The 25,158-nt window shown below is 39.8% G+C and overlaps 1 protein-coding gene across 4 annotated transcripts in view; it reads right to left on the bottom strand.

The window, feature by feature from the left end:
- Positions 1-514: 514 nt before the first annotated feature.
- The window catches only part of reps2 (RALBP1 associated Eps domain containing 2), a 28,210-nt gene continuing 3,566 nt past the window's right edge, over positions 515-25,158 (bottom strand). Inside the window, exons 2-20 of one of the 4 annotated variants that reach the window (XM_016670759.1) lie at positions 21,900-22,023; positions 21,070-21,218; positions 19,782-19,890; positions 19,576-19,682; positions 19,340-19,481; positions 19,183-19,246; positions 18,054-18,225; positions 17,923-17,982; positions 17,645-17,723; positions 16,429-16,503; positions 15,834-15,882; positions 14,946-15,082; positions 14,610-14,671; positions 14,441-14,530; positions 9,315-9,416; positions 9,072-9,208; positions 6,889-6,994; positions 3,250-3,348; positions 515-1,475 (exon numbers count right to left, since the gene is read on the bottom strand). In XM_016670759.1, the coding sequence (XP_016526245.1) occupies positions 3,280-3,348; positions 6,889-6,994; positions 9,072-9,208; positions 9,315-9,416; positions 14,441-14,530; positions 14,610-14,671; positions 14,946-15,082; positions 15,834-15,882; positions 16,429-16,503; positions 17,645-17,723; positions 17,923-17,982; positions 18,054-18,225; positions 19,183-19,246; positions 19,340-19,481; positions 19,576-19,682; positions 19,782-19,890; positions 21,070-21,218; positions 21,900-22,023 (1,833 nt within the window). In that variant the 3' untranslated portion in view covers positions 515-1,475; positions 3,250-3,279. Of the gene's footprint in view, positions 1,476-2,307; positions 3,349-6,888; positions 6,995-9,071; positions 9,209-9,314; positions 9,417-14,440; positions 14,531-14,609; positions 14,672-14,945; positions 15,083-15,833; positions 15,883-16,428; positions 16,504-17,644; positions 17,724-17,922; positions 17,983-18,053; positions 18,226-19,182; positions 19,247-19,339; positions 19,482-19,575; positions 19,683-19,781; positions 19,891-21,069; positions 21,219-21,899; positions 22,024-25,158 lie in introns of those variants that run through there. The other 3 variants (XM_007550762.2, XM_007550763.2, XR_001661912.1) reach the window with 3 other exon arrangements.

Here is a 25,158-nt window from a genome sequence, read left to right as displayed (position 1 = left end):
AATTTTTTAAAATTTGCTTCATTTGAAGTAATGTGAAAGGGTATGTGACACGATTTATCACCACCATAAATTAAAAAAGCGGAAGCCCCCAATACGTACAAATTTAAATATTCCTAAAAATACAAACTATTAATCTTTTAATAACCAATTTTTAGGTTGGTTTTAACAACTAAAGAGACTACACATGAAAATTAGCTCATTTTAGCTAAATTGGGCACAGTTACGTTGTATGATGTTGATTAATGTCTCTTGACAAATAAATACATTTGAATTTGAAAATTTGAGTTTTTCATAAAATGTTTGCAGCTCACAATTACTTTTGAAACAATATCCTCCACTGCTTGTGGTTATAAATACTAACAGAAGAAAACTCATGAGATTTCTGTCAGAATAATCGTTTTAGCATCTGATTGGAAGCTCTTGCTGGTTCTTCCAACATCTGCGTTGTTTGGAGTAACGAGTCAGATTTACACATAAGCTTTGCAGCAATAAAAAAAAAACGATCAGTCAATCATTAAAAATAGACATCTTTATTGACTGTTCTGATTTGTATCTTGTCGGTGCATGACTTCAGGTTATTTTCACAGTCCAGTTCACAACATCTTAGCACACATGCAGTAACAGACATGCCAACATGGAGCTCACCAACTCCTCGATCATCCTGTGAATCAAACAATTAATCGCAGAAAGCAAGCTGTAGACGTGGGCTCAAACGCATCTAGCGCATATGGAATATCGTCAGGAGGAGTGACAGTAAAACTGGCATCAAAGTTCAAAAATTACAAGAATAGATTAAAAAAGACAATGGTTTAAATCAAAAACAGCAACTTTTCAAGTGAATTGTGCAGATCTGATAAAAATCAGTTAACATTCTTCAGTGTGTCGTTCTGCATTTTAGTCTCACATACTCAAGTTTTGGTTGTTTTGTTTTTTTTGCCTACATCTTTTCCCGCCGTATTTATATTTTTAAGACGGAAAATTGAATCTGTAGCACCTTTATCTGCTTCATATGATGTATACTGGGACTAATGTGATGCCCCGTGAATTTAAAAACACAAGTTGTCGTGATCGCCAAAGGAAATGGACATTCAGACTCACGGGAGTGTGTGCAAACTACTGTATGTGCTGCAAACGTTTACTTGTAGAAACTAACAGGACATCAGAAAGGAAAGAATAAGTTAGTCGTCATATTTTACACGTGCTAACATACAATGATTTAAAAAAAAAAAAAGCACAATTTTATTTTTTCCTTCACATCATTAAATCTAATAGTGATTGGGTTCGGGGATTCCTGATTAAACAAGGATTCCCCGCTTGTCAACAATTCAATTTTTGCTTCTAAAATGTCTGAGCCCTTTGAGATTTACATTGCGTTTATAAGAAAAACATAAACTTCAGCTTCAAAACGTTGCTCTCTTTAACTGAATCTGAGCCGATGCGTTTTGAGGCAAATGCCGGCGACCCCAGCCGGACCTCAGGGACCCGTCACGTCGAGGCCAGGGGCCGCAGGAGCTCCAGCTTGGACTCCAAGGTGACTCTCTCCTGGTGAACCACCTGCAGTCAAACACAAGGAAGCACGAGCTCTGATCAAGTTCACACAGAACAAAAGTTCCACCTCGGGCACGTTTACCCTTGTTTGCTCTGTTTACCATGGTGACGACAGGAGGGAACTCAAAAGGCTGCCTTGTTTGTTCCCTCATAAACCCACAGGGTTGAACAAAATGGAAAAGTAACACTGAGCCAAAAGCTTAATTTGATGTGATGACAAATGTAATGTGGCGGTGATATCAACAATCTGACCCTGTCACTTCTTTTTACACTTGCTTACTCGAAAAGGAAAGCATGCTCACCTCCAGCAGTCACTGGACCAGAGGTGGGTACGTAGCATTAGCTTAGCATATTTTTGCTCTAGTGAAAGCAAAAAGTAACAGCCCAGGAAATTACTCAAGAGTAATTGANCAACTAAAGAGACTACACATGAAAATTAGCTCATTTTAGCTAAATTGGGCACAGTTACGTTGTATGATGTTGATTAATGTCTCTTGACAAATAAATACATTTGAATTTGAAAATTTGAGTTTTTCATAAAATGTTTGCAGCTCACAATTACTTTTGAAACAATATCCTCCACTGCTTGTGGTTATAAATACTAACAGAAGAAAACTCATGAGATTTCTGTCAGAATAATCGTTTTAGCATCTGATTGGAAGCTCTTGCTGGTTCTTCCAACATCTGCGTTGTTCGGAGTAACGAGTCAGATTTACACATAAGCTTTGCAGCAATAAAAAAAAAACGATCAGTCAATCATTAAAAATAGACATCTTTATTGACTGTTCTGATTTGTATCTTGTCGGTGCATGACTTCAGGTTATTTTCACAGTCCAGTTCACAACATCTTAGCACACATGCAGTAACAGACATGCCAACATGGAGCTCACCAACTCCTCGATCATCCTGTGAATCAAACAATTAATCGCAGAAAGCAAGCTGTAGACGTGGGCTCAAACGCATCTAGCGCATATGGAATATCGTCAGGAGGAGTGACAGTAAAACTGGCATCAAAGTTCAAAAATTACAAGAATAGATTAAAAAAGACAATGGTTTAAATCAAAAACAGCAACTTTTCAAGTGAATTGTGCAGATCTGATAAAAATCAGGTAACATTCTTCAGTGTGCCGTTCTGCATTTTAGTCTCACATACTCAAGTTTTGGTTGTTTTTTTTTTTTTTGCCTACACCTTTTCCCGCTGTATTTATATTTTTAAGACGGAAAATGGAATCTGTAGCACCTTTATCTGCTTCATATGATGTATGCTGGGACTAATGCGATGCCCCGTGAATTTAAAAACACAAGTTGTCGTGATCGCCAAAGGAAATGGACATTCAGACTCACGGGAGTGTGTGCAAACTACTGTATGTGCTGCAAACGTTTACTTGTAGAAACTAACAGGACATCAGAAAGGAAAGAATAAGTTAGTCGTCATATTTTACACGTGCTAACATACAATGATTTAAAAAAAAAAAAAGCACAATTTTATTTTTTCCTTCACATCATTAAATCTAATAGTGATTGGGTTCGGGGATTCCTGATTAAACAAGGATTCCCCGCTTGTCAACAATTCAATTTTTGCTTCTAAAATGTCTGAGCCCTTTGAGATTTACATTGCGTTTATAAGAAAAACATAAACTTCAGCTTCAAAACGTTGCTCTCTTTAACTGAATCTGAGCCGATGCGTTTTGAGGCAAATGCCGGCGACCCCAGCCGGACCTCAGGGACCCGTCACGTCGAGGCCAGGGGCCGCAGGAGCTCCAGCTTGGACTCCAAGGTGACTCTCTCCTGGTGAACCACCTGCAGTCAAACACAAGGAAGCACGAGCTCTGATCAAGTTCACACAGAACAAAAGTTCCACCTCGGGCACGTTTACCCTTGTTTGCTCTGTTTACCATGGTGACGACAGGAGGGAACACAAAAGGCTGCCTTGTTTGTTCCCTCATAAACCCACAGGGTTGAACAAAATGGAAAAGTAACACTGAGCCAAAAGCTTAATTTGATGTGATGACAAATGTAATGTGGCGGTGATATCAACAATCTGACCCTGTCACTTCTTTTTACACTTGCTTACTCGAAAAGGAAAGCATGCTCACCTCCAGCAGTCACTGGACCAGAGGTGGGTACGTAGCATTAGCTTAGCATATTTTTGCTCTAGTGAAAGTAAAAAGTAACAGCCCAGGAAATTACTCAAGAGTAATTGAGTATTTGGTAAAAAAAACAAAAAAGTGATCAAAACATCAATTCATATCTAAAACGTACATCATCAGATGGTCCAAAATGTAAAAGTTACTGGGAAATGTTGGTATTTTGAAAACCAAAATGAAAGTATTTCATGTAAATAACAATTACAAAATAAAAATCAGGAAAAGGAGGCATTTTTTCCCAAATCAGTTTCTTTCAATGTAAAACTTCTGAAACATTAACAAAAACTGAAGATGGGTGTCTGTATCTGGTGAATGTTTGGTTAAAAATAAGTTTGTTCGTCATTCTGGTTACTAGTGCAAATATATTCGTTCACTTTAAATCAGATAAAACTGACTTAAAAGTAGCTTTTCAGCAAGTTACAGGCGCTTGCTTTAGGTCAAAACTTCCTTAACATTGACGAAAATGCCAGATCGTTTCACTTACGACGTGGGGAAAAAATATTGTCACAAATAAAATAACCTACCAGCGGAAATAGTACTTTTTCAAATCAATATTAATGAATTATTTACTTACATCAAGCTCCTAGATCTTGCTTAAATGATACTTGTATGTTAGTATATTTGAAATGCAACAAACTCAGGTATTTGCTCTAGAAACTAGAGTAAAATTACTTTGTAAGATTTTGTGTTTTTGCAGTGTGATTACCTGACCTTTGAAGGCAGTTTTTTTGCAAGGAATTTTACTGAGGAGAATGAGATCAAATGTCGATATTTATTTGCAAAAAAAGTTTTGTAAACTATGTGATTTCACTCCAATTTGTGACCATGCACTAACAGCTATCGGTCCACGTAAAATCCCATAAATAATGTGGCTAAAAAGTGGCAAAATGTGGAAAAATTTTACACTGTAAGAACCTGTCCTTATTACAAAAAACTACCTCAACCAGAGAAAATCCCCGTGATGTGAAGAATATGAAGTTGTCGAACACCCGGAGATGAGATCGGATACGTTCCGAGTTCAAACGTCGAGGGGATCATGGATTTATCGCGAAGAAAGAGTCCAGGGTGGGTTCCCTCATAATATCTCCACACCTGGAATAAATTATGAAGTGAATCTGGAATATTTGCTGCGTGTCCAGCACCAGCCGACGTTCAGGGAATACCGACCCAATCTTTCTGAGTGAGTATGTGTCTCATAAACGTTATTGGTTGTCGCTACGCGGAATGACGTAATATAACTACTTCCTTCTGCGAGGGCCGTAAAATGATCCCACTGCAAAAGCACGAAACCTAACCAAGAATTTTTGGTCCAGTTTCTAGTGCAAATATGTCAACACACTGGAAATATGACAAAACTAACTTACAAGAAGCTTTTCAGCAAGATATTTGAGCTTGTTTTGAGTCAATGATTCCTTAATATTGATGAATAAAAACTGGTTCCAATGGCAGATTATTTCACTGATTACACAACATTGTTCCCTTTTTAAAAGTGAAACAATTGGCCAGTGGAAGCAGCACTTTTTCGTTAATATTAAGGAATTATTGACTCAAAACAAGCTCATATATCCTGCTGAAAAGCTACTTGTAGGTTATTTTAACTGTACTAAGATAGTTGCTCTAGAAACTGAGCCATAAATACTTTGTAAGGATTTGCACCGTAAAGTCAGACATAAAGCTTTCTCTCCATCCTGCAGTGTCCCTGCAGTGGAGATGCCTGATGGGCCCCGGCTCTAATTTGGAGAGGACAGTTGTGCCGGGGCCCGTTCGGTATTCCAACAAGGCCCGGCTCTATATAAAGACACGTATGCCTTTCTCTGCAGAATTCCTCGAATGCTTTGGGGACGCAGTGGAATTAGAATGAGCGTAAATCATACCCAGGTGACCTTTTGAGCAAAACCGAGAACCTGATTATTAAACCGCTTAAACTCTTGGAGGAATCCAATTAAATCTCAAAAAAAAAAAAAAAAAAAGGAGAAAAACAATAGTAGCTCGCCCCTCTCCTCTTTTGTGTTCCCCAGCCTCTGTCGTAAAGAGCGCCGCAAGGTTTCGCTCTCGGATCGCTTACAGGGGAAATGACAGGCATGCAGCATGTGTTGGCAGAGCGGCCGTGTGTGCCACAGGCAGATCCCTAACGCAAACAGCCGAGTCTTTGCCATTCGTTCTGCTGTGAGTGACGGCCAGAGAGGGGGCAGAGAGGTCGGGGTTCAGTGGGGTAGGAGTGGGGGGGACTTTTCACCGATTTGGACCGGTGGGAGTGCTGGCTGTCGGCTGAAAACCAGGAGGATTCACACAAACAGCGCGGCGCCTCTTGTGTCCGTGGGTAAACCAGGGTGTAAGCCTCTGTCCCTGTTGTTGGATTGAACTGTCAAGACTCAAACGTCACTGCCTTTAAGCTCCCGAGGGAACGGTTTTCCCATTCCGGGTCTCCCTCTACGCCACCCCGGGGGAGGCGGAGGTCTTGGAATGTCGTCAGGTTCACATAGATAAACGCACACTCCCCTTAGCAAAGCTCTCCGTGGGTAACCACTGATCCCAGGGCAGATTGTTTGTCATGAAGGAGGCAGAGACTTTTCTAAACTCAACTGGAAATGTTTTAGGTTAGCGATGCTTATGTTACAATACAAAATACTGATTTTCATTACCAATAAACGACAAACGTTCCTACTATGGTCAGGGTTTACGTAGGAAACAGAACCAGAGAGGGATGGAAGGAAGAAAGAGAATGAATGAAGGCAAAAAGAAATAAATGAGTAAAGAAAAAAAAAACAAAAGTAAGAAAGAAAGAAGGAAAAAAAACAGGGGTGGCAGAGAGGTTGGACAAAAAGAAAAAAATAGAGAAAGAGAAGAAAAAATTGACAAGGAAATAAAGGGAGGAAGGAAGGCAACAAAACAGGAAGGAGGAACAAGAAGGAATGGAAGGACTTTAGGGAGAGACGAAGTATATGCATTCCCTGTTTAATTATGTTAAAATATGTTTTTTACTTTATGCCGTTATGTTCAAATTACTATAATTTTTTTTTTATTGAGTTGAAGTATATGAGCAAAAAAATAGACAAACAAGGAAGAAAGGACACAGCAGTTAGAAAATAGGATGAAGAAAAAAAATGTCTTTTCGTTATTGAATTTTCTTTTCGTTGTTGTCTGGAGTGTGCGGTAACCAAGGCGACCGCAGGCTGAGCGAAGCGGCTCTCACCTTCAGCTGCTGCTGGAGCTCGCTGTTGAGGCGCCGCAGCACGGCGTTGGTCTCCCGGTTCTTACGGATCGCCATCTGGATTTCTCTCTTCTGTCGGGACAGCAGCCTGACGGAGGGATTAGCCAGATTTATTAGCCTTTACACTCCACACTCTCCAGGTACAAAAGTATATAAAAAGTCACTTTAATCAGTTTGGAAATGGAACGAATCGTTCCAAACGTTGCGCAGTAAAAGCGCCGTATCTGTCTGCAAGCAGTCAGCGTTGTTATTGATAGCCGCTGTCTACTTTACAGCAAGGAGACAGGGACACACATGCTAAAGTCGTTATGTCTTTCTTTATCAGATAAAGTGTCCACTCTGGGTGGATTTCATGGATTCTCCCACGTTACACAACCGAGTGTGGACATATCCAGATTCCTGAAAACATTGTCCCAGTACACAAAATCCCCATCAGTTAATGAAGTACCTGCAGCTTATTAAAACCAATTATCTGCATTCGGAAAGCAACCATCAAACTGACTGGTAGCCATGGTAACAAGGTGTGTTTATATATATATATATATATATATATATATATATATAAACGCTTTTAGCTTTCACTGCAGCAGTTCAATTTCAAAATGAAGATTTAAGTCAAACAATCCAAACCCATCGAAAAGCCAGTTCCCCTCCTTGCCTGTGGCGGCGCTCCACCAAGAACTACAGAAGGAAACGACATGAAAACCTCTGAAGAAGACGAGCACAACTTCCTTCGTCACAAAATGTAAACAAAAATAGAGCGTTGTCAAATTTTAGCGAATGTCTTTTGTCTTTGGTAAAAGACCGCGAGCCATTTCTCCCCCCAACACTAGACTCTCAAGTTTGTTTTGGTTGTATTTACCCAGAATGCACTGCGCTATAGTTCACCTCCTGCTGTTGGAGCGGTCTTCATCAAAATCAAAGCATAGGTTTTTAGGTGGGCCCAGACAATTTGGACTTTCTAGAACGGCAAACTATAGAGTTCAGTTAAAGCGGATTAAACGGGGCTGGTGTCTTAGAAAGGTAACATCTTTGTTATTAGGCAAGAAAAGCCTCCCATAAACATGGGTTCAAATTCATGATTGTTTGTCACATTTCCAGTTTGTTTAAATTATGCAGCCGTCACACTTAATGTGGATATGGGAGCAGCTGTTTTCTAAGCTCAACACACATCTGCCTCACTTACACAGCATGTTCTCTTGTCTTTCCCATGGTTGAGAGTAGCTAACAGAAATGGGCATGTATGTTAAGTCATATTTCTGTTTGGTTGCCGGTAAGTGAAGAACTGGTCATTCTGCTGAATTCATTCTGAATGTGGGATTCTTCCACAGGAATAAAAGTATTCACATTTTATTACAGTAAGGTAAATTCACTGCAATTAAAAGGTTAAAATTGTTAACACATTTTCTGCAGTTTTACAATATTTCTGTTTATTGCTGGAAATCACGTATTTATTTGTTTCATTTATTTTAAATGTAATGTGAAAAAATGGACGTATTTTTGGCTCAATTCGTGTTTCGAGCACTAGATGGCAGCGCAACAAGATCTGCATGTTAACACGACGGCAAACAGGTTTATTTACTCATTCAGGTCACAAAAACACAATTTTTGACAGATTTTTTTTGTTTTGACTCTTGAGGAACTCAAACTTATTTGTCTACATGTCATTATCACATAATCCTCAGTTTGACTCAACTTTATCACTGCAAAAGTGATAAAGTTTTGAGTATCACTGCAAAAGTTGAGTCATTGATACTCAACTTTTGCAGTTGAGTATAGATCTATATCCATCTGGTTTCTTTTGTAATTTATTGTGAAAAGGGACACATTTTGTTCATTATGACTGATTTGTAAACAGAATCATAAGAGTAAAACATCCGAGGGGTGAATAATTGTTATAGGCACTGTAATGTGCACACAGGAATAGTTTAAAAAAAAAACAACAAAAAACAAAAAAGATATAATTTTCCTTCCACTTCACTATGAGCCAGAAACTTTAAATCCCAACTCACACTGAATCTGTGGTAGAAACGTGACAAAATGTGGAAAAATCAGAGAGTCGTGAGTCGTTGTGGAAGACAAAAGTTTCGCTACCGCTTCTCAAACATCAAACTTCTGCCTGATTGGATCGGGGAAAGCATCAGCATTGAAAATCCGTCACTAACTTTTGGCTGGTTTTGGCAGGCGGTAGGAACGGCATGGCAGGGGGCGGCGCTCCGGTCTCCAGGTTCTGGCTCTCCGGGTGGTACTTCCTCCGAATTGGCTTTTGTGGCGCCTGACCGTGAGGCGTGCCGGAGACGTCCTGAAAAAAATAAAAAATTAAAAAATAAATCAGCTCCTCCCAGCTGAAACACAACACTAAAATACACAAACCAGTGCAGTCTCTTTTTATGTTATTCTTTTGCAACCTGTTGGGAAGCGCTTCCTAGGTCTTCAGAACTCAGTCCAAACCTGGAGGCCGGACCCTGCTCTTCCAGCTTCACGCTGCTCTCCTCCTGTAACCCTCCCCCCAAAAAACACAGAGGAGAAAGCAAAATGATGGAGGGACTCTTTCTGCAGGACAGGAGTGTTGATGTCATGATAGGGTAAGACGACATGAGAGCGCGGCTATAAAAGAGGCAGGATGAAATGCATCTGCTCCGACCGGCGGTAAGTCAGCACCTTCCCTGCAGGATGGGGGAGCGGGGGTGAAAGACCGGGGAGGTGATGTACTGCTCTCCAGGAGCTTTGGGGAAGGAGGGCAGCCATGATGGATTAACTTACTTTTACTACACCTACTTGCTGCATTTCAGCCATTCTTCTCTTGCAGACGCAATGTTTGATTTATCGCCACCTGTTTTCAGTTAGCAGAGGTTAACAGTGCAGAAGTGTAAAGAAGGGCCTCACGCGTCCTACTTCTTCATTTCTTCTCTTTCCGAGGGCGAGTTCATCTAAAGCGCGGCTGTCACACTCAGCTGTCAGTGTTGATGAACCCGTTAAAGCAAGATTAAAAAAAATATGTTTTTTTTTCCACATCTGTTAAAACTGTCACCACTTCGTGTCGTCATTATACGACACAATCTGTGAAAGTTTGAGCTCCACCGCCTCCTCCCTGAGCTGCTTCGCTCCCAGTCAATCAACCTTGTGTACGCACTCAACAACGTATCGTTGCAGAAAAAACAATTATCCACCGTTATCAGTGGTCATGATCCCAACTGGACTGAGCAGTCACACGGAGGTGATTGACAACGCTAAGACCCACCTCCTGGCTCTGATTGGTTGTTTCTGCTTAGCACTGGGAGAAGGCAGAGGAGCGTGATTTTTTTTCACAGATTATCTGTCTCATGACATACTGACTGTTTCAACAAAAATGTAAAACATATACAAATAAATACTTCTTCCCTCCAGGAATTTGTGATTTTTTTTAATGATTTTTCTTTGCAGTCAAAATGACTGATTTTATGGCGCTACTTTAGAAATATGCGCAGGGAATTTTGTGATATGTTTGATGGTTAAATGTGTGTTTTTTTTATTGCTCTCCACATCGAACTCAGATTATAAACTGACTTCAAGTAAGGCTGAGGCAGCGGTGTAGTAGAGGTAAAAGGTGCTGCCACCTACAGGTGGAAGTTAGCATCACTTTAATCCAATGTTTGTTTTTTTTTACAATTTTTGTTCCAGGAAATTAGTAATAAACTAAATTATGCATCAGTATGAAAAAATCTGATTCTTAGTGAATTTCCACAAAAATCATTAGAGACTGATTTGCACACAGTTGTTATCTTGTGTTTGTGTTTCTTCCAGAATCTAGAGGACCGTGTGAAGAGCGCTGGCGGGCCGCATTCGGCCCCCAGCCCTGGAGTTTGCACTTGCAATCTAAAGGTTCAGTTCTGCTGCCTCCATTTTAGACCTGGCTGAAATTCTCAAAAGGTTTTTAAAAAAAAAAGGTTTTTAAAAAAAAACAGACTCTGCTCCTAAACGCACCCAAGAAACCTCAAGAAACATTAAGCAGAGAATGCAGCCGACTCTCCCACTGACTGCATGTGAAACACGACCGCAGCCTGGAAACATTTTAATGCACCGGAGCGTTTGGTGCAGTAGCTGCGGAGCTTTATTAGCCCCAGGGGCAGCATGTGGGGTCGCCTCAGTTACAGGTCACAGCCGCTGGCTGTGCCGTCACTGTCACTTTGTGAGAGGAGTCGCTTTTTAAAAAGCAGCCGAGGTCAGCTGGACTAATGAGGTGCAAAAACCAAGAGAGCTCCTCCAAACTGAAGAGGATTAAAAAAAAAAAAGTCTGCTTCACATAACACCTTGCTCCCTCAACAGCTACAGATTTTTCCCCGTTTCAACCAAAAACCTGAAGGTGTTTGATGCTACGTTCCTGCATAAAGTGAATTTTGAAGGAGGAAAGAAGTTTACAGACAAAAATTCTGAAAAATGTGACAAAGATCCTTATTTAGCCCAGAAACTCCTAAATAAAAAAATAAAAAAGTTATCTTAGTTACAATGGAGTACCAGGGCCATAAAGAGAAGAAAACTAAAATAAAATTACAAAGATAAGGTCATAATATTACCAGAATAAACTAGTACGATAATAAAGTGTTATTCTTGTATCATTTCATCCTTATTCTCGTAATTTGATGATGTTTTTATTTTCTTGGTGTGGCTTTAATACTCTGTCATAAGAAGTCGCACTGCAAAACTTACAAAATCCCACTAACTATTTCTAGTTTAGTTTCTAGTGAAACATTTTCAGTACACTTGAAATGAGAAGACTAACTTAGACGTAACGTTTCAGGAAGATATGAGAGATTGTTTAAGTCAGTATTGTTAAAAAAAAATAAAAGTAAAGTAGTTCCACTGGCAGATTATTTCACTGCTAGCATGAAATATTTCTTGTTATTAGTAAAATAATCTGCTGGTGAAATTAGCAATTTGCTGAAAAGTTACTTGTAAGTTAGTTTTGTCCTATCTTAAGCGTACTGAGAATTAGTTATTAGAAGAAACTGGAAAAGAAATAGTTTGTAAGATTTTGTTTTACTCCAATGCACCTTTATGGAAGTGCAGTTTGCCCCAATTCCTGTAGAGGGAGCAGTCAGTCTGTGGTATGTGCTCTGGGTACACGAGGATCAACTTTGACCTTTTCGGCCTGCATCCAAAATGAAGTGTGTGTGTGTGTGTGTGTGTGTGTGTGTGTGTGTGTGGTGTTAAACCAACAATGATGTTTTTCCTTTCGTTCAGTCCAAGCTGATTGGACTGAATGAGAAGCAGAATAGAGCAGAACAAAGGAAGGTTCTGGATGAAACCCGATGAGAGGACATGGAACCAGAGATGGAACACAATTGTTTAGATTCATGGTCCAACTTCAGTCCAAGTGCATTTTCAAAGGCATCAGAGTTCTGGACACACTTGAGTCAAATGAGCGGGCCCGTCACCAGGCTTCTGCACAACATGAGGACATTCTGAGAGATGATTCAGGCGTGTTGGAGTAGACATGCATTTAAAGGTCAGTTGTCAAGGATTTAGATCAGGGCGTATTTATGTTTTAGAGAGGCCCAAAGTCCGGGCCGAAATTTAAACAGAAAAGAAACGGTTTTTCTACAGAGTATGGACCCAAGAGGGTTTGCTCAGTGCACTTGTAGGATATTCTTTTGTGGAAAATGTTAAAAACCTGGAATCAATTTCCTTCCACTTCGCAATTATGCACTACTTTGTGTCAATCTGTCACATGAAATCCCATTAAAACACTTTGAGGCTCTGAGTGAAAAAATGAGGAGGTATAAATATCACTGAAAGACACTGCGAGGTTTCATCTTATCAATCGTCTGCAGTTGAAAAGTGTGCAAACTTGATGACATTAGGAGTCCTGATGGCCGAATCCGACCGCTTCAGAATCGCAGCGTCTGCACAGCGGGACAATAAAAGTTAATAAAAATGACGAGAATAAAGTCATTTCATCCAGATTGTTAATCTTTAAAGTGACCATAACAGGGTTTTACGACGGAGTATCAGGGCCAAGCCAAGAAAACTAAAAAAAATAAAATAAAATAAAATTACGAGAAAAAAGTCATAACATGATGACAAAGTCGAAGTATTATGAGAATAAAGTTATGTTACAAGAACAATGTCATAATATTACAAAACTAAACTCAAAATAATATAAAAATTAAGTCAATAACAAGAGAATAAAGTGATAATATTACAAGAATAAAATTAGAATAGTATACCTTTATTCTCATAATATTATGATTTTATTATCATATTTTTATGATTTTATTCTTGTAGTTTTGTCTTTTTTATTAATATTCCATTGTACAAACCTGTTGGTCACTTTAGAGACCTGGATGAAATGTGAAGGAGCTTTAGAAAGTATGGACTGGACTTTTTTTTTTTTTGAATAAAGGATTTAGTATGACCAAACGTGAGGCTGTAAACTCATCAGCACCTCTCGGATTTACCTGCCTGTTTCCCACATCTCTTATTTCCCTCTGAGGATTCGGGGCCCGGGGCCGGTTCGGGTTACAGTTTATCTCACCAAGTGAAAAAAACCATACACACACAGCGTACAAGAATCTGTGGGATAATCCGCTGCGGCTGGCTTTTATGAAGCTCAACGTCAGCTGCACGGTGGAGGAGCGAAGCCGTCTCCATGGGAACTAAAGAAAGTCGGGATTAAATGAGACGAACGGAGGCCGCAGCCTGTACGCTTCACAATGGGGAAAAAAAAAAAACCCGGAGAATGATGGAAAACACGAGCGAGCGGATGGGATAAACAGATGAGGCCGCGCTCGCCGATTGACCCGGGGGAAAAATTTATCTGGAGTTATTTGTCTCCTAAACACTGAAGAAATTTATGAAGCCAGTTAAGATGATGTCAGGCAGCCTGAATCTCAGGTGAGTAATGGGTAACTCATTTGTTGCCTGGCGTCTCCTGTGGTTTGGTATGCCGGGGTGAGGAGTGCTGACTTTAGCCAAGACATGAGGCGATCATCAGCAAACATGTTTAATAAAATATCCTTAAAAAGTTGATTTCAGTAACTCAGCTAAAAAAAAAAAGGAAATCAAGTATCCAGATTAATTACACCCAAACCGTTAAATTTGATGATTAAGGCTCACAACTAATACACAAAATCATACCAAGTATTTTTGATCCAGCTTTTAGTTCAATTATCTTAGTAAATTTGAAATAAGACAAAACTTATTTACAAGTGACTTTTCAGTAAGATATAGGAGCTTGTTTATCGTTTAATATTGATTTTAAAAGTACTAGTTCAGCTGGTAGATTTTTAACTAAGTTATAAGTGAAATAATCTGCCACTGGAACCACCACTTTTTATTAACTTATAACCAGCTCATATTTCTTGCTGAAAAGTTGCTTGTAATTAAGTTTTGTCTCATTTCAAGCGCCAAGATATTTGCACCAGAAACTAGACCAGAAATATTTGGTAAGCTTCAGTGTTTTTGCCGTGCAGAAACAGGTTCCGGTTCCGTTTGCTCCATTTAAAAACAAAACCGAATCCGGCTTATTGAGAAATGAGGTCTTTTGAAAACTCACCTCTTCTCTAAAGTGACTGAAGTCAGCAAAGTTCGGCTGCTGAACTTTACTCTGGGAAGCTTGCTCCGACACCTTGAGGAAATGAGGAACCTGAAAAGAGAAAATGTAATGTTCTGATTCAAAAAAAAAAAAAAAGAAAGAATCTCCACATCGGCACCGAGGAACTCACTTGTGTGGCCGACGGTCTCGGAGGCAGAGCTGGAGGAGGCAGCAGCCATCCGCTTTTCACCCCTAAAAAAAAGGAAAAAAACCAAAGAAGAGCTCAGCTCCACATTCAAGGTCTTTGTTCTCAGGACGCAGGATTAAATAAAACATTTATTTCACATCCAGAACCTGACTTCCACCTATCGGAGCAGTAAAAAAATCACCGCTTCTGCTTTTGTCCCCTCAAAAGGAGAACTGCTGGTGAAAACCTGACGAGTCGGGCATAGTGCGGCACAGGGCCGCTTCGCCTTCCGCGTGTCGGCGGGGGGAACATTGTGGGCGGAGCCAGGTGAGGCCGTACCTGGAGCGCCCTGCTGGAAGAGCTTGTTGAGGTCCAGCGAGGAGGCCCTGGAGTGGGTCTTCTGAGGGCGGGGCGGAGGCGTGGGCGGCTCCTCCGCCTTCTTTATGGCGTCGTCGATGGAAGTGCTGGAGTACGACCTGCAGGCGGACAAATGCACAGCCGGACGACGAGTGAACCTACAAAATAGTCTCAATAGTTTCACCAACAAGTGTCTGGATGGCCTCAGATTGAACTAAATCGTCATTTAAAGGGGCAGTAGTAATTTTATAGGACAATCAAGTAACTATGTTACCTTCAGTTGTTATAAAAATGCTGTATATGTACATATTGGTGAAATATGGCTTAAAACAAATTTGACTTTGCTATTTAACGCCTTGAAATTGGGGTTCTGTCTCTTTAAGTAGCTTTTACTCTTAAAGAGACAGGAGCTCTTCACAACAGTGTTCCTCCATTAAGCCTTTAACATCGTTCTTCAGAGCATTTGACTAAGAAGTCGCTCGTATAACGAGACCTGCACTTCCACCGGGTGTTTGCTATTTGCTGCTGCCGCTAGTCTGAAGGAGCTGCGTGGAAGGCGACGTGTGGTGAGCGCTCTTTGGATTGTTAAAAGCTGCAGACCTCTGCTTCAAGAGTGCTTACCAGTCAAATCAAAGTCGTTTTTATCTGTACGGTGCCAAATCAGGTCAATATGAAAAGACGTTCAGTAATATTTAACTGTAAGAAGGACTCGCTGAATGCAGAGGCAGCTATTTGTTGATATTTTAACAGTTTGGTAATGGGTTTCGTCAATAGATTCTGTTGTGGTTGTAACATGACAAAAAAAAAGTGTGAAAAAGTTCAAGTGTGTTTCTTTTAAAAGTTCAACCATTTTTCTAATTTTCTCGTTACCTTTGTCTTGTTTTTGTTCTCATCTGCGGGTCTAATTCCTGATGCGGCTCTGAGGCGACATGAAACAGAAACACAGCGGTGACACTTTCAGTTTCGGTTAAGTGCTTGTTAATGAGAAGCAGTTACTTTGCTTCAGCCACCAGCCAACGCTGGGGTTAGGCAGCTCAGTCAAACCTGCTCATAATCAGCACTCATAAATATAACAATAAGACGTATCGGCAAAATGCTTCCATAATGGAAAAGTGATGCCTCCACTGGCAGATTATTCTCACTTGTATTAGGAAAATTTCCACATGTTGTAAGTGAAATAATCTGCCAGTGGAACTAGCACTTTTTCATCAATATTAAGGAATTATTGATTTTAAAACAAGCTGCTGTATCTTGCTGAAAAGTTACTTGTAAGTTAGTTTTGTCTTATCTCAATTAAACTATATTTACACTAAAAACTAGACCAAAAAATAATTCGTAAGATTTTGTTTTTGCTGTGTAGCCTCCCTGCCCCCCCAAAATTCAATTTACAGAATATTACATATGACTAATATTTAACAGTGTTTAAAGAAAAACCCTGTGTTGTTTTTTTTTAAGTCATTATTACCCGGCTTCTCAGGAAACGCTCCCAGCTGTAGAGTGGGTTTCTCTCGAGACGACCCCAAATGCGTCACGCTCCCGTCTGCAGGGATGGCGAGACAAAATAAACCCTTCATCAGCTCAGTGACGAAATGACGGCACATTTTTTTGTGCACTATAAAATACCGATCAGGGTTTTGCAAGCATAAATCATTGATTGAACCGTTCGTTTTTAAGGTTGACTGATGAAATAACCCACACAGCTTCAATGGTTTTCTGGCAAAATTTTTAAATAAAACTCGGCTTTAAAATTATTCACACTGATTCACAAATCTGTTGCTCAGATCTGGCAAGTCCTTACGACTCAATCGCTATGACTGGTACTCAATCAATAAGAATCTATATCGACATGTTATCAATATGTCTGATGGAATATTCAATAAGTTCACTGAACTCTGATCCAGAATCCGCTCGCTCGCTCGCTCACTCACTCACTCACTCACTCACTCACTCACTCACTCCTTGGTTACCTAGCGACAATCTGTTTAGTAACCTGTGCAAGTTAAGATTTTACCACAGTTCATAAAAGCTTAAAAATAATAAATGGCAAAGAGTAAGAACTATGGGCACGCCACCAGTTTGGCAGCATTTTAGTTACTTAAAGCAACAACAACAATAATAATAACTGTCAATTGTTATGACCTTTCATAATAATTGTCAATTGTTATGACCTTTCATTTTTGTGTTATTTTTTTGTGAAACAAAGTACTTTAAACTGCCTTGTTGCTGAAATGTGCCACACACATAAACCTGACGGACTGACTACAACCCATTTGTTGCTTCTGACTTTCAACGTTTCTCATCTAAAGCTTGAAAATAAAAAAAGGAAAATAAAGCTCAGAAAAAGAACAATAAAAATACCAGTGTGCAGCTCTTTCAGTAAATCGGACAAATTTATTCAATTTTAGATGAATTCTTATATTTTCTCTGATAAAGTGAATTATGCACATTGACTGCAGTGAACAATCACAGTGGTAGAGAGGATCATCAGGGCTGACTTTCCCTCAAAACAAACAAACAAACAAACAAACAAACAAACAAAAAAAACATGGTAGTTAACATGTCTGCAGACCCCACACATTCTGGACACAAACCATGTAAACATTTACAGAGCTTTTTTTTTTTTTTTTGCCAAATCCAGTCTCTGAATAATAATAAAAAAGAACATTTTAGACAATACTTACCCTGAATAAGGGATTCCTCTTGCAGATCATGTTTCCTTGAGGCCAGGGTTGGGTCAAGCCTTGCTACGCTGTTTGGATCCTAGACAAAGAACAGGACAGATGCCTGACAAAACCGATACGTTCTCTCTATGTGCAGTGCATTTAAGGAACTAAAAGGTTTTTCTCCCTGGAGCCAACATGCTGCAACCCACACTCAGAATCTCCTCTCTTAAGCTTGCTAGTGCCCTCTACAGGCCACAATTAAAAAAGAAAATCAGCATCCTTAAAAAGTGTTTTACCTTTACCACCTGACAGGACCTCGGCTGTGCATCCTCGAAGACAATCAGAGGCTCCGAACTCTGCAGGCAAAGTAAAGTTTAAAGAGCTCCGCGCGGGACGAGAGCCGGACGTCGCAGGGAATCGTCTCTACCTTGGGAGTGTCGGGGATCCGCTCGTCTTGGTGCTGATCTGGCACCGGCTGCAGGGTCGGGGGGAGGCTCTCCGGGAGCGGGTAGCCATTCTTCCGGGCCACAATCAGGTGAAAGGCTATGCAGAACTCGGCGAAGGTCAGTGCTCCGTCCCGATCCACATCGCTCAGCTCCCTTAACGAGAAAGACGGAATGGAAAGACTTGGAAAGACGAGAAAAATCACCTGGAACTTACAACTGTTAGCTTCTGCAAAGATACTGAGGACTGAAAGTTTAACGTATCATTTATCATTCGATTTTGATTTATTGTTGTCACAATAAATTGCAATTAATGATGTTTAAATAAAACCCAAAACTGTCCGTATTTTCGGGATTGAAAATTTAACATTTTTTCCCCCCACTGTTTGTTCAATGACAATATGAGTAAATGCCAAAACATTTAAAAATATGATTAAATGTGTGCAGCTTAATGACACAAATCACACTTTTTATGTGACTGGTGTCCTAAAAAAAGTGTATTCCAAATGGGAATGTCTTTCAAGAGCATTATGTATGTTTTTAGCGGATATAATTTGCTGCATCATTTCAACATAAATCCACATATATAAAGTTAAAACATAATTTTCTTATAGGAATTACTAAGCAGAAACGTAAAAAAGAAAAAAAAGAAGAATCCCAAACAACAAAATAAAAGTATCAATTTAAAGTTATTTACACATGTAACCCTGAATTTTTTTTGTTAAAAACCCAAAATGAAACACCCAGTAGTTCCTCACTTGCATCATTCCATGATTTAACTCCCACAACAGAAACCTACGTTCTCTGACCCGTCTGCTGTTCTCCATGATGCCTAAATCTCTCATATTTTGTTAGGATTAAAAGTAAAAGAAAACATGCAACCTCATTCAGATGCAATGAAGCAGGAATGTGACAAAATGTGGAAAACGTCTAGGGGCTGCCGATCCTTTTGCCAGGCGCTGAAACGAGTTTGAGGAGGACGAGTGCACTTCCTGTCCTGACACTTTCTAAACCAGGGCTCCGTGTGCCTCAGAGGCTAAACTCAGCTGACACACACACAACGTGACCTCAAGGGCAGAGCAAGGACAGGCGGCGCGCTGAGTCAGCACTCACCAAATGTGGGAGAGCTCCAGGATAGGCAGCTTGGATTTAGTGAAGAAGTTCTTCGCTACGGCTCCTAAAAAAAATAAATAAATAAAAAAAGCAAACGAGAGACAATAGAGCCTCATGAAACGCTTTTTAGACATAAATGTTTGGTTTTAGTCCATACCTAAGATTAGAGCCCCCAGGTCGGGCTGGAGGGTTTTAAACTGGTTGGTGTAATAGTCCAGCTGTTCTGCTGTGATCCTCCAGGGGTCGTCGTCAGAGTAGCTCAGCGTGGCCGGCTGGTTGAGTCTCTCTGCAGAAGAAGCCTGAGCAGATGTGTGAAACTGTGAAGTCAAACTTCACAGATGCCATAATGCTGCTATTTAAAAGTGAAAAAAAAGAGGAAAAAACGGACTCTACCTGAGCCACGGCTGCATGTTCAGCAGCGGGTTTGTTCACATAGTGGCCGGGCGAGGAGTGCTGCTCCAGCTGAACGATCGACCGCGACGACAGTTTGCCGTCGTAGGCTGCAGGACGAGGAGAGGAAAAAAACCCAAAACAAAACACAGAAACCGACTGATTGCACACGTCTGATAGAAAGAAACTTTAGAAGAAAGCTGTCTCACAGATCTGTGCATCCACGCCGTTCCTCTGCTTTGAGTAGGGGTAGCTGCGATACGTCAGAGGAGAGCGAGGTGGCGAACTGCACGGCGATCGAGGTGGAGACCACGGCTCCTTCAGACAGAAGCAGCACAAAACACTGAGTGAAGATTCCCCTCGTATGGTTCACTTTGGGATATTTTTCTAGTATTTTTATCGGCCAACATTAGCCAGGCCGATAAAACATATCGTATCGGTCTGATAGCCGATAATAACAACCATTTTTAATTAACATCTTGTTACAGTTTGTGTTCCTGGAGGGGGAGGAGCTTGACCGTGTCATATTTGTGACTGTGATGGTGACGCAGCGGAGGATTGTGGGTGTTTTCAAGTGAAGCAGCGAAAGCACTATAAGCGGTGTGTTTAGTTTTACACAGGGTCAAAAGTGGAGGGATTTCTAACATATCGTCGCCTTCCTAACATAATGGCTTAACTATTTTTTGGACTAAATATTCTTTTGGTAAAAAATAAATAAAAATAAAAAATTACTGAACACTGCAAAAACACAAAATCTTACTAAGTATATTTGGTGTAAATTTCTTAGTAAATTTGAAATAAGACAAAACTAACTTATCAGCAAGGCGTTGGAGCTTGTTTTAAACTAGTAATTCCTTAATATTGATTAAAAAGTTCTAGTTCCACTAGCAGATTATATCACTTATTACAAGACATTTTCCCCATGTTATAAGTGAAATAATCTGCCAGTGGAACTAGAACTTTTTCAACAATATTGAGGAATTATTTGCTTAAAAAAATTCTAAAATCTTGCTACAAAGCTACTTGTAAGTTAGTTTTGTTTTATTTCAAACATACAAAGAAATTTGTACTAGAAACTATCTGCAAACATACTTGGTTAACATTTTGTGTTTTTGCAATGAGATGAAACTGGGTCTAGGCAATTTAAACAAACTCGACCACAATGATGACTGATAGCTTATGCACATTCACTACATTGAGCCTATATGTATAATTTTGACCCTGTGTAGAGTAGAGGAAGTCTAAACTTGCACAATAAAAGACTTGTTTTAGAAATTTATTCAAATCTTAAAAAAAGAACAGTTCAAATCCAGCCATAAAACACAAAATTGACATCAGCAGGCTAGCTTAACAGTCTTTTACCCAACAGGGCCCCAACGATTTGGCTGTAAAACTGTTTAGATATAAAGCAGTAACGATTTTAAAGTCATATGTTGTTGATTGTAAATATATCTGTGTTTGGTCGTCATCGGCAGTACGTGTTTTATATTCGCTTACAGGTTTCTTGTCTGCATTGGCCTCCAGGTGTCTGAAGGAGCTCCTGTCCGCAGCGTTCCAGGCCACAGAACCAGACGGCGCCCCCTGGGGGTCGGAGGCAGGAGGAGCCGGCTCATTCTTAAGCCCAGCGAATCTGGGCAGAGGTAGATCTGCAGAGACAGCGTCAGCAGGGTTCGGACACATTTCCCCACAGCAAAGTTCAAGCACTTTCAAGGTAGGTTTTCAAACTTTTCCAGCCCAGCACCAAAATTTAGAAACAAAAATAATACAAATGAACTAAAGGAGACAGTTTCAATTCACTATTACATGAAATCGTTTTTTAAATATTATTAATAAAGTCTTTTGGTAGTATTCCACATTCTACAGCAGGGACAAGATAAACTAAAATATTTAAAAAGTTTTGAAACGTCTCACATTGAGAACAAAAAATTAACAAAAAATCCCCAATTTAAATAATATCATTTAACGTATAAAATACAAAACAACATTTATTCCAATTACACAGATAAATAAGTCACTGAGCCGTTAGGAATAATACATATTCACTATTTTGAACAAATTGGGCTGTTTATTGATTTCCTGTATGTGTGTTCATTTCCCCTTATAATCCAGAAATCTCTGTGATGCTGCAAGGAAAACACCCTCCCTCTGCGGTCGGGGTGTGACTGATTGCTCGCTATTTTCAAACGAGGGCAAACCCACTTAGCGTTCGCCAAGCAACTCCCCCTTTCATCCAGATTAGACCGAAATCCCGCCACGTTAAGATAATCTCCTGATCCCCTTTTGCTCCCGTAAGACGCCTTCTCTCTCGGAGCGACAACAACACTTACTGCCGGCTACGCTCTCCAGGCGGACGGGCAGACCGGACTGGGCGGCTGCTAGCAGCTTCAGGGCGATGTAGAACTGGGCTGTACCGAAGTAACCCAGGTGCTTTGCGCCACACACCTCTGTCACCTGGGAAAGACAGAAATAATTATAATAATAATAAAGACAATTCAAATGAAAACAAAATGGAGTTTTTAGCATAAATGCTTGGGCAAGCATACTGTGAAAAGCATGTTTTTATGCTTGGCTATCCCGTAAAAACTACAGTATACCATATGTATGTTTGGACGTATACGGTATGTATGGCTAGGGATTTGTGGTTATTTTAGATTGGGATTAAATGAAGGGGTAGTTAAAAACTACAGGCTGTGGAAGCAGAATAAAGGCAGAGCAAAAGGTGTGTGAGGGATAAGCAGCGCAGAGGGATCGGTTTATGCTGCACTCTCATGATTAGAGGGACAATGGCCGCTTTGAGGGGAGCAAAGAAGATTAGGGTGTATGTAGGGCGGTCAAGAAACACTAAAACACTAATGACTAAATGTCTTTTCATAGTTTTCATGCAAGTACTTCAGCTCATTAAAGAAATTTTCATTTCAGAAAAGAAATAATAAAGAAATAAAAGCATAATCCATAGCTGTTCACAGCAACCTAAAAAACCCATAAACTTCTAATTTTTCCTCCTTGTTCCAGAATTCTATTGTAGCACAAATGACGGACAATAATGTGCATTTTTGTGATTGTTGAAGACTTCCCAACAAGTGTTTGAAATAACCCCAGTCTGTCTGAAAACTGAAACCAACTTTTATCACCAAAACAAACAGAAAGGCATATTTAAGGGCATCCATTTTCTTGTGGCAACAACAGATCAACTCTAGCTCCCTCGCTACATAAAACTTACATTCATCATTAGAAATAACTTTTAAAAAAACTTACTTTAACAAAATTCTTCCTAAAAAAACATTTTACAGAATTACTGCTTTCTTTCTTTAAACTTTATTTTTATGCAAAGATGAACAGACAGTTTGTGTTTCCTGCCTAATGATGTTAAAGGTCCGGCTGAGTACAGGACTGCCCGAGAGATTAATTCTGCTTGACCCGCATTGTATTCATACAACAGCTTTAAGAGTACAGGGCATCCAAAACAAGTCAGAAGCGGAACACACAGCGGAGGCCAAGTCTCTCTCTGTGTGTGTGTGTGTGTGTGGGGGTGTGTGTGTGTGTGTGTGTGTGCGTGTGTGTGCGCGTGTGTGTGTGTGTGAGAAGGACTGATGAGGAGATTATTTGAGGAGCGACGGCTGAGGCCTTGACAAACCAGACTGACAAGTCCCTGATGTGTCCCGAGGAGGTTAAACATATTCATGGCAGATGGCACAACACCAACGTTTTAGTTCACTTCTTCTTCCCTTCTAAATGTTCCCCAGCAGTTTGGTTCCTACATTTCCATCACTTTATTTTGTTGTCCATAAGCCTTTTGTTTGAACAGCTAGTGCTAGTTTTGGCTGATTCCGAACTACAATACAGGAAGATGTTAGAACAGCATTAAAATTCGTCTTAGTTTTGCTGTCATGACATGAGAGAGTGGTCACTGCACGACGGCGATTTTCTGTTGTTTTAAAACAAAAATAAAAAGATTACACCTTATATTCCAAGCTAGCTTTAGCATCTTCTATTAGCCAAAGCAAGGCAGTTTTATTTATTTGTAGCACCTTTCAGCTGGTACGCAATTATGAAAACACTACACAGTGTAATACAACACATCAAACCATTAAGCTAAGTGCCACTATTTTACTGTGCTTAAGATATTGACTTAAATGCTAATATCTTGTGTTAGCTCTGTCCGTTCTGATGAACATTTGCACAAGCTAGCTGCTCAGGTGGCTCCTGCTCCTGTTTCGACAGCCAACCAATTTAAAAATTATTTACTATAGTTTACTGCAGTAAAATGGCTCCCAATGAATGAAATCTACCAACAGATTTCCTTGAGCTAGCAATTGAGCTAACAACTGCTCAGCTGAGCAATTGTTAGCTCAATTGAGCTAACACCCAGCTAACAATTGAGCTCTTAAAAAAACAAAAACAAACTTGCTGGCAATTATTCGTTGTCTCAGTCTTTGAATGTTTAAGAACAAGAGAATGAAATGGAAGTAGGCTGGGATTAAATTTCAGGTAGGAAGTTGAACAAATTAGCTAAAACTTCCTCAAAATATCCATGTCCTCACATGCTAAGCCTCACGGAGCTTTTCATATAAGATACATGTGTAGAAAGCAGCTTTAGATTCTTATTCTACTCATAACCAAATACTGGCATTAAAAAAAACAACTTGCAATTCTCACCCATGTATTCAAACACAAGGAAATCATTACATTTTTCAATGAAAGAAATGCTGCAAGCTGCCAGAGACATGCAGCATTGTCCTTTTCCGCCTCCAAAAACTCAGAGGGAAGCCTTTTAAACACCTTTATTCAGCTAAAGCCCTTAATTGTTTTTCAGACTAAGCTTTTCCATTGGCAACCACACAGAAGGCATAAAACAGCATATGTTGCAGAACTTAAAACAAACCTCCTGAATTTCAGCAGGAATCGTTCAGTCTTTTAATTTCATCAACTTGTCTCTTCTCAATATCAGTGTAGAATTTGAGAAGGGAGCTAACGATTAGGGTGCCATTGTTGTAATGCCAATAAAGAGTTTTCCGATTTTTGAATGAGATGGGTACAACTAATTTTTGACATCCTGTTTTGTATTAAAATGTACATGAAAACTGATTTTTATTTATTTATTTATTTTAATTAATTAATAGTTTTCAGTATGGTTTTACAAAGTTTGAAGTGATGTCCTACTATTAGAAAGAAACATCTTGGTTTAATGAAAAATAATCCTGGGATTAAATGCATGGCACAATTACTCTGAACCTTTAAGGAAGTAGTATTATGTGTTTTTCAGCCACTTAGTATCATTTCATACCACAATCAAGTAACTATGTATAAAAATGCTCTACATGTCAAGTATCATGTAAAAGAAATTTGACTTTGTGATTTCATGCCTTGAAATTGGGCCTCTGATTCTTTAAGAAGCTCCTGCTCTTTCTGAAACTGAACTTTCGGGAAGTCATCACAACATGGCTCCTCTATTAACCCTTTAACCGCTTTACCAGCGTTTCACTGCGCAGCAGCTCCTATAATGAGCTCAGCAGATGTGCAGTTCCACCAGGTGTTTGCTAATTGCTGCTGGCTAGTCTGAAGGAGCTGAGTGGAGGAGTCACGGTG

This window comes from Poecilia formosa, unplaced genomic scaffold (genome assembly GCF_000485575.1).
Source record: "Poecilia formosa unplaced genomic scaffold, Poecilia_formosa-5.1.2 Scaffold37, whole genome shotgun sequence".
In the NCBI taxonomy this organism is placed as follows: Eukaryota; Metazoa; Chordata; class Actinopteri; order Cyprinodontiformes; family Poeciliidae; genus Poecilia; species Poecilia formosa.
The sequence above is the reverse complement of the archived record's forward strand: the minus strand, read 5'-3'. Positions and strand labels throughout refer to the sequence as shown.